This window comes from Mustela lutreola, chromosome X, assembly GCF_030435805.1.
Source record: "Mustela lutreola isolate mMusLut2 chromosome X, mMusLut2.pri, whole genome shotgun sequence".
Lineage (NCBI taxonomy): Eukaryota > Metazoa > Chordata > Mammalia > Carnivora > Mustelidae > Mustela > Mustela lutreola.
Window position 1 is genome coordinate 46,365,274 of NC_081308.1, and position 17,498 is coordinate 46,382,771.

The 17,498-nt window shown below is 45.9% G+C and overlaps 1 protein-coding gene and 1 pseudogene across 2 annotated transcripts; both read right to left on the bottom strand.

Annotated features, from left to right (window-relative positions):
• Window positions 1–120: 120 nt before the first annotated feature.
• Window positions 121–2,489, bottom strand: HSD17B10 (hydroxysteroid 17-beta dehydrogenase 10). Of its 2 annotated transcripts, none has more exons than XM_059158518.1 (6): window positions 2,389–2,489; window positions 1,855–2,019; window positions 1,084–1,248; window positions 844–972; window positions 654–762; window positions 121–454 (listed from the first exon to the last, which is right to left on the bottom strand). In XM_059158518.1, exons 1-6 carry the CDS (start codon window positions 2,413–2,415, stop codon window positions 264–266), a joined length of 786 nt encoding a protein of 261 aa, XP_059014501.1. In that variant the 5' UTR covers window positions 2,416–2,489; the 3' UTR covers window positions 121–263. The 2 variants fall into 2 exon arrangements, with proteins under 2 accessions (XP_059014501.1, XP_059014499.1); XM_059158516.1 differs by having other exon boundaries at window positions 2,282–2,419.
• Window positions 2,490–14,713: 12,224 nt separating this feature from the next.
• On the bottom strand, window positions 14,714–16,301 carry LOC131820956 (mitochondrial dynamics protein MID51-like; annotated as a pseudogene).
• Window positions 16,302–17,498: the final 1,197 nt, after the last annotated feature.

The window sequence follows — 17,498 nt, forward strand, 5'->3', positions numbered from 1 at the left end:
GTATGAGGTACTGCCTTTCCCACACCACCCCAGGCTTGGAGCATCTTACCCTGTCAGTCTTCACCCATTCACCTTTCTTCTCCATGCCGGTTTCCCCAGCACACAGTGTTATGCCCTCCATGTGAGAAATAGAGACTTTATTAGGCACGGAGTGTGATAGCTAGGCAGTTACAAGATGGCTGTGGGACTTCCTCCCAGGTTGCTATAAAGTACTCCAAGGGAAGCAAGGAATGAAGAGCGTGGGTTTTCTCTGCCCTCTCCCTTCAAGGCTGCATGCGAATGGCCCCATCCAGCCGGATGACCTCTCCATTGATGAATGGGTTCTCAATGATAGCTTGTACCAGATGAGCATACTCAGCGGGATCACCCAGTCGACTGGGGAAGGGCACCTGGCTGGCTAAGAAGTTGCGTACTTTTTCTGGGAGGGTGGTGAGCAGCGGGGTGCCAAACAGGCCTAGACAAGACAGTCAGAGTCAGAGGCCCACCCTTCCTGTCACACTTACCTGGTCCCTCTTCACCTCAGCTCTACCTATGGTACTTCCCGATGCCCAGAAATGGAAGGCTGCTGCTGCTGAGGTAGTAGATAGTCTCCCCTCTCAATTGCCCATAAATCCTACCCAATCCCAGGTGTGGCAGGGAGGGAAAACCTCTACCTGGAGCAATGGTCATCACTCGGATGCCCATGGGAGCCAGATCCCGAGCAATGGGCAGGGTCATGCCCACTATGCCCCCCTTGGAAGCAGAGTATGCAGCTTGTCCAACCTGGAGAAGGAGTAGAAGTCATACATGGAAGGGCCCTAGTAAGTCACCAAGGAGGCACAAATCTTGCCCTTGCCCACACACCTGGCCCTCAAAGGCAGCCACGCTGGCAGTGTTGATGATGACCCCACGTTGGCCTCCCTGGTCTGGTTCGTTCTGGCTCATCTCACTGGCCACCAGGCGGATCACATTGAAGGTGCCTAGGAGATTCACCTGAAAGACCAGCAGAGACATGCTGTAGGAACTTTTGTCCCCTAAAAACTTTGGAGGCACTCTAAGCCAAATACCTTTTACTCACACCCCTGGGGAACCTCGAGACCTTACATTAAGAACTCGTTGGAAATCCTCCAAGGAATGGGCCTGATTCTTCTTTAAGTTGTATGTCTTCATGGCCACTGCAATGCCTGCACAGTTGACTGCCACATCCACACGGCCAAATTTTTCTTTTGCTAGAGTCAGGGCTGCTTGCACGTCCTTCTCTGAGGTCACCTTCAAAGGGAGAGGTGGAGAACACACACCACTAAACCTGGGCAAGGGAAGAACAGGTCTAGTCTCTGAGTAACTCGTGTAAGCAAGGAGGAGGCCAAAAGAAAACATGAGAGTGGGGCAAAATGGAAAATGTTAGGTGCCATAGTGCTCAAAACTGTTTTCAGACCTATACCCTCTTTTGATAAATTCACATACCCCTGGAGATTTCTGTGGACCAGAGCAGTTTCAGGAATTATTGATATGATGATAAACTAGCTTTTTTATACCTCTACCTGCTAAGGTGATTTCATCCAGTTTTTACTTTCTGTAGTTTGTTTTGTGAAAAGTTTTTCAACTTTGCAAATATAAAATTACAGGGCACAATATGCATTTTCAAACTATCCATACCCCCTCCGGGAGATTCTGATTTATCCAACTCCCATCCCCACTGCTGTGGATCCAGGCTTTGTACATTCCTTATTGTAGGTGCTCCCACAGTGCTGGACGGATGGCTCAGGCCAAAAGGGACAAGGAGATAGGTCCATCAACCACAAAGATAGCACCCTTAGGGAAGGAGGACCCCACGGGTTCCCAGGTCGGTTTTGGTGACCTCATACCCACACTTACATCAGCTGGGGCAAAGGCGCAGCTCTTCCCTAACTTATTGGCTTGGACCTCCCCATCTGAGTTGGGCAGGTCTACAAGCACAGCAGTGGCCCCTTGCCCCACCAGTCGCTCTGCTGTGGCCAGACCTAGACCAGAGGCTCCTCCGGTTATTAGAGCAACCAGGCCCTGTGAAGAAAGATCAGTCAACGGTACACCGTGGAGACCACCCCCACCCTTTCATCTGCCTGTTCTCCAGGCTTCTGCGACGGAAGTTCCTGTGTTCTCCAGGCTTCGGCGACGGCGGTGTGACCCAGTTGTGTTTCCTCTTCTTCAGGACAGGGCCTCTGGTGTCTCACCCCCAGAAAGCCCACCCAGTCACCCCACACACATGTGCCGCGGAGAGTTGACCTTCACCTCCCGAGCCCAACCGCCGCACTACCAGGCCTACATAAATGTGACCCTTTCGCCCGGCACCGAGCTCTTCCCCCCAGATCCATGGCCGCGTGGTCCCAGTTGGCGTGGCGGAGCAGCCAGGAGGAGCGAAGACCCCACTACCTTGACTCCCCGACATGCCGCAGCCATCTTGCTCCGAACTCTCCGGGGGCCTGACGGGCAGGCGGGCGCTGATTGGCTGAGGCGGAGGAGGGCGGGGGGGAGGGCGAGGGGGCGGGCCGAGGAGCAAGTCTTCGGGGCGTGGCGTCGGCTGCAAGCGTCCCCAGCGGAGAGGGCGAGGCCTCCTCAAGGTGTCTCCCGAGTTATTTCACCTGGAGAAAGAACCGGATTGCAGCATCTCAGTACCAACCACACACTCCGCTTAACTCTCTAGCTGTTGTCTGGGCAGGCGGCCAGCTCCGCGGGGGAGTAGGTGGACAGGAGATTGAGAGTTTTCCTTAATCCGCAGAAAAAGACTTCATTCAAGCATAAACATATGAGAGTCATATTCCAGGTTGTGTGCGGGTCACTGGGGATACCAAGGGGAATACTAAAAGGTTCATGTTTTCCAGCAGGACACAGTACAGTTGGAGGAAAAGATAATTACAGTATAGACACAGAGAAAGAAAGGGACAGAGAACAAGATTCTGAGACATAGACAGACATAGATATCCAAAGATGGAGATTCTGAGAGCCACCAAAGGGAACTATGTTTTTTTAAATTTATTTTTTATTTTCAGCATAACAGTATTCATTATTTTTGCACCACACCCAGTGCTCCATGCAATCCGTGCCCTCTCTAATACCCACCACCTGGTACCCCCGACCTCCCACCCCCTGCCCCTTCAAACCCCTCAGATTGTTTTTCAGAGTCCATAGTCTCTCATGGTTCACCTCCCCTTCCAATTTCCCTCAACTCCCTTCTCCTCTCTATCTCCCCATGTCCTCCATGCTATTTGTTATGCTCCACAAATAAGTGAAACCATATGATAATTGACTCTCTCTGCTTGACTTATTTCACTCAGCATAATCTCTTCCAGTCCTGTCCATGTTGCTACAAAAGTTGGGTATTCCTCAAAGGGAACTATGTTAAGGAAGAGATTGAAAGGAGCAGAGATGCCAGGCAGGATCACAGAGATGGGGGTGTGGAGCGCCACTAAAAGACAGAGAAGCTGGGGCGCCTGGGTGGCTCAGTGGGTTAAGCCTATACCTTCTGCTCAGGTCATGATCTCAGGGTCCTGGGATAGAGCCCCACCCCTGGTTCTCTGCTCAGCAGGGAGCCTGCTTTCCCCCCTTTCTCTCTCTGCCTCAGCCTCTCTACCTACTTGTGACTTCTCTGTCAAATAAATAAATAAAATCTTTTAAAAAGAGAGAGAGAGAGAGACAGAGACAGAGACAGAGAAGCTAGGAGACATACACTCTGAGACAGACATTCTTAAGAAGCACAAGCCCAGAGAGGCATAAACAGAGAAGCAAAAACATCTTTCATCAGCTCAGTCTCTTCTATTGTCTTCTATCTGTGTCAAACGTATTTTAAATTCCAGAGCCCAAATCACACATTGCTGAGTGGACCTCAGCCAGACACTGTCATGTTAGACCCAGGTCTTTAGTCATCCTAGAACATCTTTCAGCCAGCATCCCAATTAGAATCTTGAGCCCACCTAATCTACCTAATCTGACTTTCTTTTATACTCTTCCGCAAACCAAGGTCTTCAAGCCATAAACCTTAGTCTACATTTTCAGCCCCATTCAGCTTTACGTTTCCTCTTTCTGAAGTATCTCCCCACATGCTTTCCCAGCCAGAAAGATTTCCTTCTTGGCCTCCTAGTTGTTGATAACCATCATGCTCATGGTCACTATACCATATTCCCCAAAGGGTTTAGAACAAGATTCACAATCTTTCTGACTACATGAGGTCCTCCCAGCAATTTACAGCACCCTTCACTGGGCCCAATATACTCCAACCACATGGCTTCTTTATGTTCATCTTTGCATTAGCTGTTCCCTCTGCTTGGAGTTCTCTCTCCCTGATGTTCGCATGATTGTCTTTTTCTTCTTCTTTTGATCAGAGAACTAAGCTTAAATGTCACCTCCTCTCCCTGACCACTCAAGTGTAGAGACCTAGTTATTACCCTGTTGTGTTGGAGGAATTTATCGAGGAGGTGACCACTGGCTGACCTGAGAGCTGGAGCCTGCAATGGGTATCTCTGCACCCCTTCCCTGTCTTCGGAATGTATACTCTGCCCAATGTTCCCACGGCCGGAGCCATTTCAGGGACATAGCCTTGAGAGAGTAAGATGTTGTTGAAACCATCTGGACTGAACACACAGCTAAACCCAGCTAAAGCCTCTATATAGAATTTAAGATTCCAGTTGGTGGGTGCAGAGATCTACTCATCTTTCAGCTGTCCAAGACAAGCCTTGTATGTAAATTCTCTTGCTTGTTAAATCTGCCACCTACCAATCTGGAACAGTCTGCCTCTATCTTTGGTCTCTCCATGCTCTCATGTACAGGGGCCAATTTGTGAGCCAACACATTGCATATCTGAATTCTCTGCATAGCACTTACCAGCCTGTAATCTTTTTTCTAATCTCAGAGCCAGGTGTGTTTTAGAATTCAGATTTTTATTTTTTTCAATTTTACAAAGGAATACCTACTCTATATTACATAACTGCATATACTCGATGATATGTAACTACTGAGAAAGATCTAGAGCATCACTTATAATTAAACATTAGTATTTCTAGAGTGAAAAGCATGAACATTAACACTAAGGGTTAATCAAGACTATAGATAGCTTTGCATTACTTCAGGTCAGGTTTTGTCACCTAATGGGTTTGGGTTCCAACGTATGAAAACACAACCTTATGTTTTTCAGAAATGTGGGGGTCATGGAACTGTGCCTAAAGACTTTTGAGCCTTGTCTAACGCTGTCTTATTTGTGTGTCTGTGTGTGTCTGTGTATGTTGTATAGTTCTCTCCCTGCTAGAAGGTAAGCCCCATAGCAGCAGGGTCTTGTCCTATTGGTTCACCTCTTGGCTACACAATCCCCAGAGCACTACCTGGCATGTACTAGCCACTCAATACCAATGAATGAATTGATCAATCAATCAATCAATCTTGGGAGAATTTTGGGCCCAGCTTCATGATTCCTCCATCTGCTTAACTCCAGGGGCCTTCACCTCCTCTTATTTTTAACCACTTCTATCTAGGCAACATTATTAACCTTGCCATGCCCTGAATGACTCCCCTAATTCCCTGGCATCTACACACCACCATCTCTCATTCTGAGCATGTTCCAGTCAATTTTGGCTCTACTCCCTTCCACCACTTCTTTTATCTCCTTGAACTCTGTTATTCAATGGGTCTTTCCATTTTCTTTCAACCTAGCAGTCTCTTCCTACTTTTCTTCTGGCCAGTGTAAACCCTCTGTCATTTCCCCCTCTATCTTTAACCACCCTTGATGGCACCCTCCACCCATTTTTCCCTTGACATCTTACTAATTCAATTTCTTGGCTTTTCAGGACAGACTCTGAAGCCAGAAGGCCTGGGTTTGAATCTCAATCCCATCATTTACTAGTGAATGATCTTGGGTAAGTTACTTAACTGTTGCATCTCAGGCTCCTCTTCCATAAAATGGGCATAATCAAAGCACCTATCTTGTAGAGTTGTTAGGAATAAAAGAGTGAATAACTATATAAGAAAAAAGGGTACTCAGAACAGCACCTGGCCTTTAGCAAGATCTATGTAAATGTTAGCTATTGTTACTCCTCAGAGTAGTGTCTCTTAGCCTTTTTTAGGCTGTGAAAACCTCTGGCAGTCCAGCAAAGTCTAAGGAATCCCTTCCTAGAATAATACATGCATGAGATAGAATATAAGAATAGGATTACAAAAGAAATATAATTATCAAGATAAAAAGAAACACATCTGTAATGTAGTAACATATGTGCTTCTTTATTTATACATTAAATCCCAAGCCCTATCAACAGATCTCATGGCTACCATGATTTCAAAATAGTGACATTATTTCGAGAGATCTGTAACAACACTGATATGCTATGAAAATCTGATTTCCACTGGTAACAAAGCCACAGGTACTGCTAATACTACTATAGTTTGTTACTCACATCCCCTGGAAGGACATATCACACTCGTGTTGGTGGTAGTGAAAGTAAAGATGCAATTTCGCCCCATCCAAGTCCGTGGGCTACTTGAATTCTCCCTACAGTCTCTGAAGGGGCTGTGGACCCCAGGTTAAGAACTCCTGTGTTTAGAGCAAATGTGATGAAGTTCTTGAACCTAAGTGAGGTTCAATAGGGTGAGGTTCGGAGCCGACGGCTAAGAAAGAATTCTTTAGACGTCTTTGGTGTGAAAAGGTGGTTTATTAGAGCACGGGGACAGGACCCGTGGGCAGACGGAGATGCTCCTGCGCCGGGCATGTGAGGAGTGGCTGGTTATATACACAGGAGTTGGGTAGGTGAGGACAAAGGGTTGTTCAGAAGGGCTATTGGGGTAAAGAAGACTGTCAGGATATTGAAGGCCTGGTTACTATCAAGCCAAGGCCACTTTCCCTCTAATGAGGCACCAACATAAAGACAATTGGGAGTGTCCTGGTGGAATGTTACATTCCTGCTATCAAACGTCCTTGTTAGTGAGATTTAGGTTTAGAAGAAATTTAACTTTATTTACTTTTCTTTCTACCTTCGCCTCCTTCGGTTTTTTATGGAGGGGAGGGTGACGTTAGGGCTTGAGAAACTGAGTTATGTGTCTTTGGAAATTGGGCTATTGATAAGGTAACTTCTTTGTTGTAAATCTCAAGGACATTTGTAAACCAAGAGAGACTCCTGCTTTGCAGGACTGTGATCTCTGCAAGATAACCATTTGTTCTTCTTTTAGGGCAGTCAGGGGTGCCTGTGGAATGTCACACATATTACCAAGGGGAGTGGGTGGAGAGGGGGTGCAAGGCGCCAGCCCCTGCTCCGTCCTCAGCCAGTCTCCTACTCCCTCATCAAATGGAGGCCATTATGTGAACAGTTCCTCTGTCTTCACCTCCAATATTGTCTCTACCCACACTGTCCTTTCTTTGAGTCTCAGAGAAGAGAGGTCCTGCTTGGGGCTTGCCATTCCCACTGGGCTCTGGGTCCCAGCCCCTCCCATTTGCTTGGGCGTTTGTGCCATTGAGCATCTTCTCTCTTTATAGTACACACCTCTGTCTCAAGATCATTAGAAAATAGGGAACTGAGCAAACCCAACTTTTGCACACAACAGATAATCATCACTTTGGGTGTATGTAGGCGAGAAGTGAGCAAAGGAGCATGTCACCAGAACCAGCAACATTCAGCATTACATCACAATCCCCAGGGGGTATTAGCCTTACCAGGAGGTGGGAGAAAAACAAAGGTGGTTTCACCCCTGGGAGATAAAAATCACAAGATAACCCATTTAACCCTTGAGGGTGCCTGCCATTTCCCCTGCAAAAACAGAGCTGCACTGGATCCAGCTGACTCCAAGGTAGCATTGGCAAATATAAAGGACCCCAAATGATGAGGGCGGGAAGCATCCAAATGTGTGCTTGTTGGGGCACAATCTGAATGAATGGTTTAAATTCTAAAGGCGTGTGTGGAATATGAGAATGTGGCCAGCATCTGAGAGCATGCTGAGGATGCATGCTGGCTGAGTGTTTACCATTTGATTAAATGTTACTGTGTCTGAATGAACTTGTGTGATTCCAGCCTAAGTTCAACATGACTTTACCATTGCCCAAATGAACAGCCATTGTTTAGTCTTGGTATAATCAGAACTTTCTGACTGCATTTTGCCATGTTTGATCATTTCCTCTTCCTAGAACCCCCACCTCCTTGGTTTCCATGACACCTAACTCTCCTGGTTCTTCCTACTTCCCTGACTGTTCCTTTTGGTCTTCTCCCTGCACCCCCTTTTCTTCTGCACCCCCTGTCTCTGGGGAGCTTAGCCATCTTAGTTTTAATACTGCCTCTCTGCTAAGGACTTCCCAATATTTACCTCTAGCTCACCTTCTCCACTGAACTTCAGAATGAGGTAGCCAGTCATATGCCGGCCCCCTACACCGGATGTCCCTCTGGCATCTACAACACATATCCTAAACTAAACTCAATCATTGCCCCTTAAACCTTCTTTATCTCAGTTGATAGTAATATTGTTTCCCCAAGTATACAAGCTGGATCTTGGGACTGATGCCCTCTTTGTTCTTTCTAATCAATTGCCAGATCCTGTTGATTTAACTCCTACATACTTCTTGAATCTGGCTCCTCCTTTTTCCTAGCTTCCAATTATCACCACCCTAAGTCTCTTGTCTGTATTATTGCAACTGGTCAGATCCCACAATTATCCCACTTAAAGGATCTTTCAAGAAGCCAGAAGAAGACTTTTTCTTTTTCTTTTTTTTTTTTTAAAGATTTTATTTACTTATTTGACAGAGAGAAATCACAAGTAGGCAGAGAAGCAGGCAGAGAGAGAGAGAGAGAGAGGAGGAAGCAGGCTCCCTGCTGAGCAGAGAGCCCGATGCGGGACTCGATCCCAGGACCCTGAGATCATGACCTGAGCCAAAGGCAGCGGCTTAACCACTGAGCCACCCAGGCGCCCAGAAGAAGACTTTTTCTAAAACTCAAATTTTCTTATGTTATCATCCTTGTTTTAAACCCTTTCAGTGGTTCCCCCTTGCTTTCAGTGCTCTCCATAGTCTGCTGCCTGCTGCCTGACTTCACTCTAAAACTATACTTTCCAAAAGCAATGCACTACTTGATACTGATGAAATTTGGATGCTTTTGGGTTTGTGAGCCCAGAATGGCCAAGAAAGAATTCTTGAGACATTCTTGGTGCAAAAAGATGATTTTATTATAGCATGGGGACAGGATGTGTGGGGGAGAAAGAGCTGCACTGGGATTGTGAGGAGTGACTGATTATATAGTTTTTAATTAGTGGGGGTTATGGATAGCATAGGTCTCCAAGGAATTTGGAAGCAAGGCTTTCAGGACCTTGAGGGGCTAGCTGCTGTTAAGGTAAGATTACTTTTAGAAGACATACAAATGGCCAACAGACATATGAAAAAATGCTCAGCATCGCTCAGCATGAGGGAAATACAAATCAAAACCACAATGATATACCACCTCACACCTGTCAGAAGAGCCAAAATTAACAAGACAGTAAACAACAAATGTTGGCAAGAATGTGGAGAAAGGGGAACCCTCCTACACTGTTGGTGGGAATGCAAACTGGTACAGCCACTCTGGAAAACATACAGAGGTTCCTCAAAAAGTTAAAAATAGAGCTACCCTATGACCCAGTAAATGCACTGCTAGGTAACTACCCAAACATAGTGATCAGGAGGGGCACCTGCACCCCAATGTCTATAGCAGCAATGTCCACAATATCCAAATTCTGGAAAGAGTCCAGATGTTCATTGACAGATGAATGGATAAAGAAGACATGGTATGTGCACACACACACACCCCATAATAAAAAAGAACCCTTGCCATTTACAACAATGTGGATGGAACTAGAGGGTATTATGCTAAGCCAAATAAGTCAATCAGAGAAGGACAATTATTATATGATTTCACTCATATGTGGAAATTAAGAAACAACATGGAAGATCATAGGGGAAAGGAGATAAAATAAAATAAGGCAAAATCAGAGAAGGAGACAAACCATAAGAGACTCTTAACTCTAGGAAACACATTGAGGTTTGCTGAAGGGGAGGTGGGTGGTGGGATAGGGTAATGGGTGATGGGCATTAAGGATGTAATGAGCACTGCATGTTATCTGCAACTGATGACTCACTGAACTGTATCTCTGAAACTAATAATACACTATATGCTAATTAGTTGATTTTAAATAAAGTAAAATTTTAAAAAGATAAAGTTATTTTAGTCTTTAATAAAACAGAAACATTAAAGCATTAAGGAGGCCATGAGTTCCTTGAGGAAGATCACACTCTGTATGTTTCAAGTATCTATCAATGAGTTGTAAGCTGTAAGGAGACTTAATTTAAGCTACATTTCTCTTATCTTTGTTTCCCTCATTGATCCCACCCACAGTAGCGCTGCCAGATGAGATACAGGGTGCTCAGTAATTAAATTTTAATTCAGATGAACAAATAATTTTTAGTATAAGTATCTCCCATGCAATATTTGGGATATACTTATATATCAAAATTATTTGTTCTTTATCTGAAATTCGTATCTGAGTGAGTATTATGTATTTTTATTTGCTAAATCTGGCAACCCTACCCCACAGATAATACCCAGGATACCACTGGTGAGATGGCCCTCATCAGGCTCCCATAGTTCTGTATGTCCACCTCTGAATCAATACTTACCCTCCTGAGAGATCAGGGATCTCTTCCTCTTCTTTTAAATATTTATTTATAATTAGAGAGAGAGAGAGCTCACACACAAGTGAGGGAGGGTTAGTGGGGGGAAAGAGAAAGAAGCAGACTCCCTGCTGAGCGTGGAGCCTGACACTGGGCTCAGTCTCATGACTTGAGCTGAAATCAAGAATCTGATGCTTAACTGACTGAGCTACCCAGGTGCCCCAGGGATCTCTTCTGATCTCTGTATCCTTGGTACAAGATACAGGGCCTGGTGCAGAACAGGTAGCAGTGTTTGATAACTGAATAAACACATATGTGTGACATAGCAATAAACCTTGCATCATTTGGTGAAATTGTTAACCTTAAAAACAAAAGTACCGGTTACTTTTCCAGCAAAAAAGAGGGAGAGGGAAGGTTATTTGGTAATAGCTTAGAATTGCAATCTAGCACAAGCAAACTATGGCAAAACTATAGGAAAGTCCAGAGAACAAAGGAGAGGATCTCTTTTATATAGGAAGGGGGGGGGGTGTTCGGAGAAGATGACACAAACTAAATGTCCATTGGAGTAAACTGGGAGTTTGAAGTATAGTGGCATCTCACTGGCTAAGCTGTGATGGTCTCTCGTTGGCTGGGCTGTTGCCAAGGGAGGAAGAAATCTTCACTCCCCCTGTTGGGTTAGTCTATTAGTTTCCACATGCAAGGCCCATCCACTCCTGTTGAGTCTGCAATGGATAACTAGTGGGGTTATGAGAGTTCCCCCTGCCAGTCTCCCAACCCCCCCATTCCATTCTAAATGAGATTTTCTTTTTTTTTAAGATTTTATTTATTTATTTGACAGACAGAAATCACAAGTAGGCAGAGAGACAGGCAGAGAGAGAGGAGGAAGCAGGCTCCCTGCCAAGGAGAGAGCCCGATGCCGGCTCGATCTCAGGACACTGGGACCACGACCTGAGCCGAAGGCCGAGGCTTGAAACCACTGAGCCACCCAGGCGCCCGAGATTTTCTTTTATTAGTTTTATTATTTCCCCCTTTTGATGAAGATCTTTCTTTGAAAGCATCACTGATCAATACTCAGGTTTTTTATATTTAGTGGTTTTGTCCCTGAGTTCTAGGAAGTACCTTTCCTGGCTGTCATGTCCTACATTGGAGGGAAAATGCATAGCAGGTGGAAATCACTTAAAGCCATATTTGAGCAACCAAGAAGGTTAGGAGGAAGAAACCTTAGGTACTTCCCATCTAAAGTCTATATCTTCTCAAGGTGATACGTGTTAAAAATCATCTTGAAAGGTTGAGCCAGAAAGCCTTATTGGGTACATCAAGTTTTTCTTTTAAGTTTGATAGGCAACAAAATACGAAATTTAAAATAATTACACAAAACAGAAGTAACATAATCTCAGACTGTATGACAGTTCTAAATCAAGAGGCTAGGTCTGAAAGTAGCCAACTGAAATATTTATTGGCACTTATTCCAGCCTAGGGGAGAAAGTTTCTCCTTATGAAGGCAAACCCAAAGTCATATATGCCTTCTGGAGGTCTCTGGTTAAAGTGGCCATGAAATCAGAATAGTGAATACTGCAAGAGCACACTGAAAGTGTGTTTGGGAAGATATGGTGAAAAAACAAACATGAAGTAACACCTGATTAACTTTCTGCAAAACAGCAAAACTTCAAAGACATTTTAAAACAATATTGTTAGGGGGGGAAAAAAAAACAGTATTCTTAGGGGCGCCTGGGTGGCTCCGTCAGTTAAGCGTCTGCCTTCAGCGCAGGTCCTGGGATTGAGCCCAAGCCCCAAGCCCAGAGTTGGAACTCCCTACTCAGTGGGGAGCCTGCTTCTCCTTCTGCCACTCTCCCCTGCTCATGCTCTCTCTCTCCCTCTCAAATAAATAAATAAATAAATAAAATCTTTTCTAATTAAAAAAATAAAAATAAAACAATATTGTTATCTCAAAGAACTGTTTGGAACCAAAGTGTTATTGATAATACAGTCCATATGTTTGCAAATTCAGAGGCCATGATTTGGATAAGAATCCAAAGTCAGTGAATAGTTCAGATGAAAGAAAAGACTTTTGTGAATTCTGAACCCCCTAACCCTTTAGAAAAAGCAAGCGAAAATTAACTTGTCCTGGGATCATAACAAGGCTGTTTCTGAAAGGCCATAATCGAAAGAAGAGGTTTCCTCCTTCCATGAGGGCTTGGGAAATGCAGACAAGGGCTTTGTCTTTGCACAGAAAAGAGAAAAGCAACAGTGAGAAAAAGGTTTACAGGTGTGATCTGGACATCTTGGGAAAGCTGTCTCATCAGATGTCATCTCCTTCAATTCCAGGAAATCTTTACTTTCAGGTCACCAGGTGGTGTGCAGGTCAGGGTTTAGTCCTTTCTTCAGATGCATCACATGAATCTAAATGTCTGATGCCTGGAGTTTGGCATCATAAGGGTTGGTTTGCAGTTCTCAATAATGGCCTTTTCAGCTAGGTTGAAAGGTTTTTCCAGAGGTGTCTTTTCCAACATATGAAATCTCCAGGTTGCAAAGTATGATGCTTAAGGTTATCATCACCCAAGAGTGCACTGTAAAAAGATTGCTCTACCAAAGCACAGCTATTTTAATTTTTATTTATTTATTTATTTGACAGAGAGAGAGAGAGAGAGAGAGATCACAAGCAGGCAGAGAAGCAGGCAGGGAGAGAGAAGGAAGCAGGCTCCCCGCGATGCGGGGCTTGATCCCAGGACCCTGAGATCATGACCTGAGCCGAAGGCAGAGGCTTTAACCCACTGAACCACCCAGGTGCCCCCTAAAGCACAGCTATTTTTTAATAGAAGCAATTAGGCCGTCACCAAATTGAAGTACCAATAATAGTGCTTTTGGCCAAAGTATTTGGAGGGTCATGCCAATTGAGTCTTAATAGTGACACTAGTTCATGTGACTAACTGAAGGCCAGGGATGATAATGCACAATAAAAGCAAACAGCACACGCTTGTTGAAGCACCTGACCAGTAGAATGGGTTCCCTGACCACTCTGAAGTTAGAGATGCCTGCCTTTCAAGGACGGAACAGGACCACAGCAGGGTCTCATAGGGAAAACACATGGTCGCCAAGCCTTAACAAGTGACTGGATTTTTCAGCTGGTGTTTGCTCCTGTCAACCTTACCCTTCAACCTCTACCACAAAGGCTGTGTCCTTGAAGGCCTCATCCTAATTGGCAATAAGGCAAGGAAGGGGGCACAGGTGCTGTCCCAACAGCCCCCTTCCCTCCTTTGCCTTCCCCCAGCTGCTCACACTGCAGCACTGGTCTGGACCAGCCAAGGGTGAGGCACAGCCTCAGGCACACACACCACTCCCTAGGCCCTCTTCACCACCGCCGGCTCCACCGGTGCACACTGGCCACTAAAGAACATGATCTCCAAGCAACTTTGCATCCAGTTTATAATGAACCTCACTCCTGTGTGGGTCAATAACAGCATTCTCATGACACTTTCTCAGCACTCAAGGATATGAGCTGGTCAGGAGGTGGGGGAGATGGGCTCCATCCCCAGGAATGTGGGTCCAAGGCCAGCTCTTCCGCCAGCTTTACCCCCAGAAATTCTAAATACTGTCTGAGCACTCACTCTGCAGAACTCAGCTCAGAAACGTGCATTCAGAAATCCTTAGTTCCATTCAACGAAAAGGCAACATCATGACTAGGCAGATATGCTCCAGGGGAAAGCGCAAAACAGAAGGGGCTTGAAAAGGGGAAAAGACTGAGAAGACACTAAGAAGAATCGGGCCAAAGGGCAGGGCAGACAGGGACAGAAAACCTGGGCCACAATGCAAAACACCAACCAGCTCCCACCTTCTCTCCCTTCTCTGTTCATTCCAGAAAAATTAGCCTGGAGCAAGAGGGTGGGGAGGAGTAGGAGCACAGCATTCGGTAACAAAAATAGAAGGTCTGGTGAGAAAGCAGGAGACAAAGAGATGGCATTCTGATCAGGGTGAAGTGACCAGGGCGATGACCACCAGCAAGATAGGAGGCACCTAGAGAATCTGTGAGGCACCAACTATGCAACCACGTGTTTCTAACGGAGAACCCAGGGTCTGACCACGTGACACCCACTTTGGCCTTCACCTGCCCTGTGTCTGCAGCAGCTCCTCTGGCTCTGACATTGAGCAATAAAGAGTATTTTCTAATTCATCTATTTCTTCAGAAGTAGGCTCTGCAAGTAAGTTCACCTTGGGGTGTAGGGCAATGGGGAGGACTCCGGCCTCTAAGTAACTGATGAAACTCCTCACGGCCTGTAAGAATCAGTTGTCCAGAATATCTGAAGACCAGTCAGCCTCCTCCTGGGCCAAGTGGAGGATGACGTTGGTGAGCTGGCTGGCAGTGAGGTGGCCCAGAGCCGGAGTGGACTTGCATATGGCCTTGAGGATCCTGAGGCACTGAAATCGGCAGCCCAAGTCGACCTGGTCCAAAGCTCACAGGCTCGGCCACAATAGGTTGTCATAGTGTGCCAGCCGGTGTGGTCTGGCTATGAAGACAGTGTTGCCAAGTGTCCCTGGTGGCAGGAAATCAATGACAAGATGCTTGTTGCATTCATACTGCACTTCCAAAGTCAGGGTTTCTGGGGGTGGATCACAGTCCAAGAGGGACCCTATGGCTGGCCAGTTGATGGAGCCAGCCACTACCTTCTCAAATGTGTCTGCCACTGTCTTTGGGGAGAGGTAGCCCCCAATACACCACAGTCCCAGTAACTGCTACCATGAGGAAAATACTCTGGTTCTCATGATGAACCAGTTAGAAGACAGGGACATTCATGATGGTGTCCTCACCAGGAATACACGACCATAGATAGGTTCTACTCCAGCACGAGGGGCACAATGATTTGGATGTTGTCAGCTGTCACCCCTGCAGGTCATCCTAGAGGCTGCCACTCAGGTACATGTCCCGAAGTGGCATGGCAGGCATCATGGCCCAAAGGAAGCTCCAGAGCTCAGCACATATGTCCACAGAAGTTTGCTTGGCCTGAGCCTGCTCACCAGCAGGGATAGCTGCCCAGTTCCAGTAGTAAGTAAGAAGTTTCTCCTGCCCAGACGCGAGGAGTAGTGACTTCTTCAAGTCTTCCTGGCCCTTCTTGGCTAATGGCTTGGGTCAGAGTGGGCAGAATGTATCCGTGTCAAATGCCAAGGAGTCTGTGGGAAGGGTCTGCAGGGAAAGGCTCAAGCCTGTCTTCATGTCCTTATTTAGCAAATTGGTGGGGGGAGGAGCCCAAACAGTTCTGTTCTTCCCAGCTCCTTATCTCTGAATGGCTCAGGCGGTTGGATGGGGCTGGTACGGGCACTAATTGCCTCATCATACATCCGCTTAATGCCCAACATGGCCGCTCTACCCACCCTCAGCATGAACGAGGCATTGGAGAGCACAAAATCAACGGCTGTGCCGATGCTATTGTCATCCTTCTTGCCTTTGCGCTCACCAGAGCTTGCCCTCGCTCACGGTGGAGGGAGACCAGGTAGGAGTCTTGATCAGTGTAGCAAAGCTCTGGACCAGGTGCAGCAGGGCCCCGTAGAGACTAAGCACCGCCTCTGGGCTCCATGGGGCCATGGAGGACCGACAGGGGCTAGGCGTCAAGCCACAGACTGCGCAGGTGCTACCACTCCTCGCTAGGGATTCACCTCTCGCCAGGTTCCTCTCCCGGAGGTCACCAGCCAACATGTCCCCTTCACCTCCAGGATACAATCTTGCGTGTGGAGTTGAGGGAAAGGACTCAACTTTTCCTGAATTATACTTTGGACAGGTGGGATAAGTGAAAGAGGCAGTTTTGCAGACTTATTCACCTTTCCCACCAATACTGATTCATGAATGCCATCATTTCCTCAATAAACCAATGGTTTGATGCATATGCAGTGGAAATTTTAGAATTTCTGGGAGGGCTGTATTGTTATTTGACCCAAACCAGAGCTCTCTCTTTATTATCAAGCCAACAATTATTAGACATCTAATGTTGTTTTTTCCTCTCTGAGGTAAATTCTTGGCTATCTCTTAGTTAATTTTTCCAAAATCACATGGCAGAAGATCCCCTTAGACCAGAGGTTTGGTTACTGGTTTCCTCAAGAGTAGCAATTTTGGAGGAAATGTCAGTGAAATGGTTGACTTTGGCTTCCAGAGAGTCAAGTCTGGAATGCCCAGAAACCTTAGCCAGAGCTAAAGCTGCCAGCAAAAGTATGGCATTCCAATAAATTTGGGGCATAGAAGTCATTTTTAAGTTTACCCCCATTGGAGGCAAGGCAGTCTCATTGTTTCCATAACATTCCATAGTCACGAGCTACCCCAAAGGCATACCTGTATAAATGTTTGCAATTTTACCTTTGGCTAAGGAACAAACTCATGTGATGGCGTATAATTCAGCCTTTTGGGCTTAAGTAACCAAAAGGTTAAAGGTGCTATTTCAATGGCTTTGAAAATGAAATATGCAATAGCATACCTAGCATAATATTTACCATTTTTATCTTTTAAGTAAGAAGCATCAGTAAAACATGAAAAATCTGTATTGGTCACAAGTTTCCTGCAGTGTCATGGAGAGTCAAAAGGTAATCTGTTCATGTCAAGCAGTCATGAGGGGTTTCACTTGGTTCCAAATGTAGCCATAATTCTGAGATCAGATGCCCTATCTTTTTTTTTTTTTTAAAGATTTTTTCTTTATTTATCTGACAGAGATCACAAGTAGGCAGAGAGGCAGGCAGAGAGAGAGGAGGAAGCAGGCTACCTGCAGAGCAGAAAGCCCGATGTGGGGCTCGATCCCAGGACCCCGGGATCATGACCTGAGCCGAAGGCAGAGGCTTAACCCACTGAGCCACCCAGGTGCCCCTCAGATGCCCTATCTAACCTGAGCTTGAACAAACTGATTTTTCT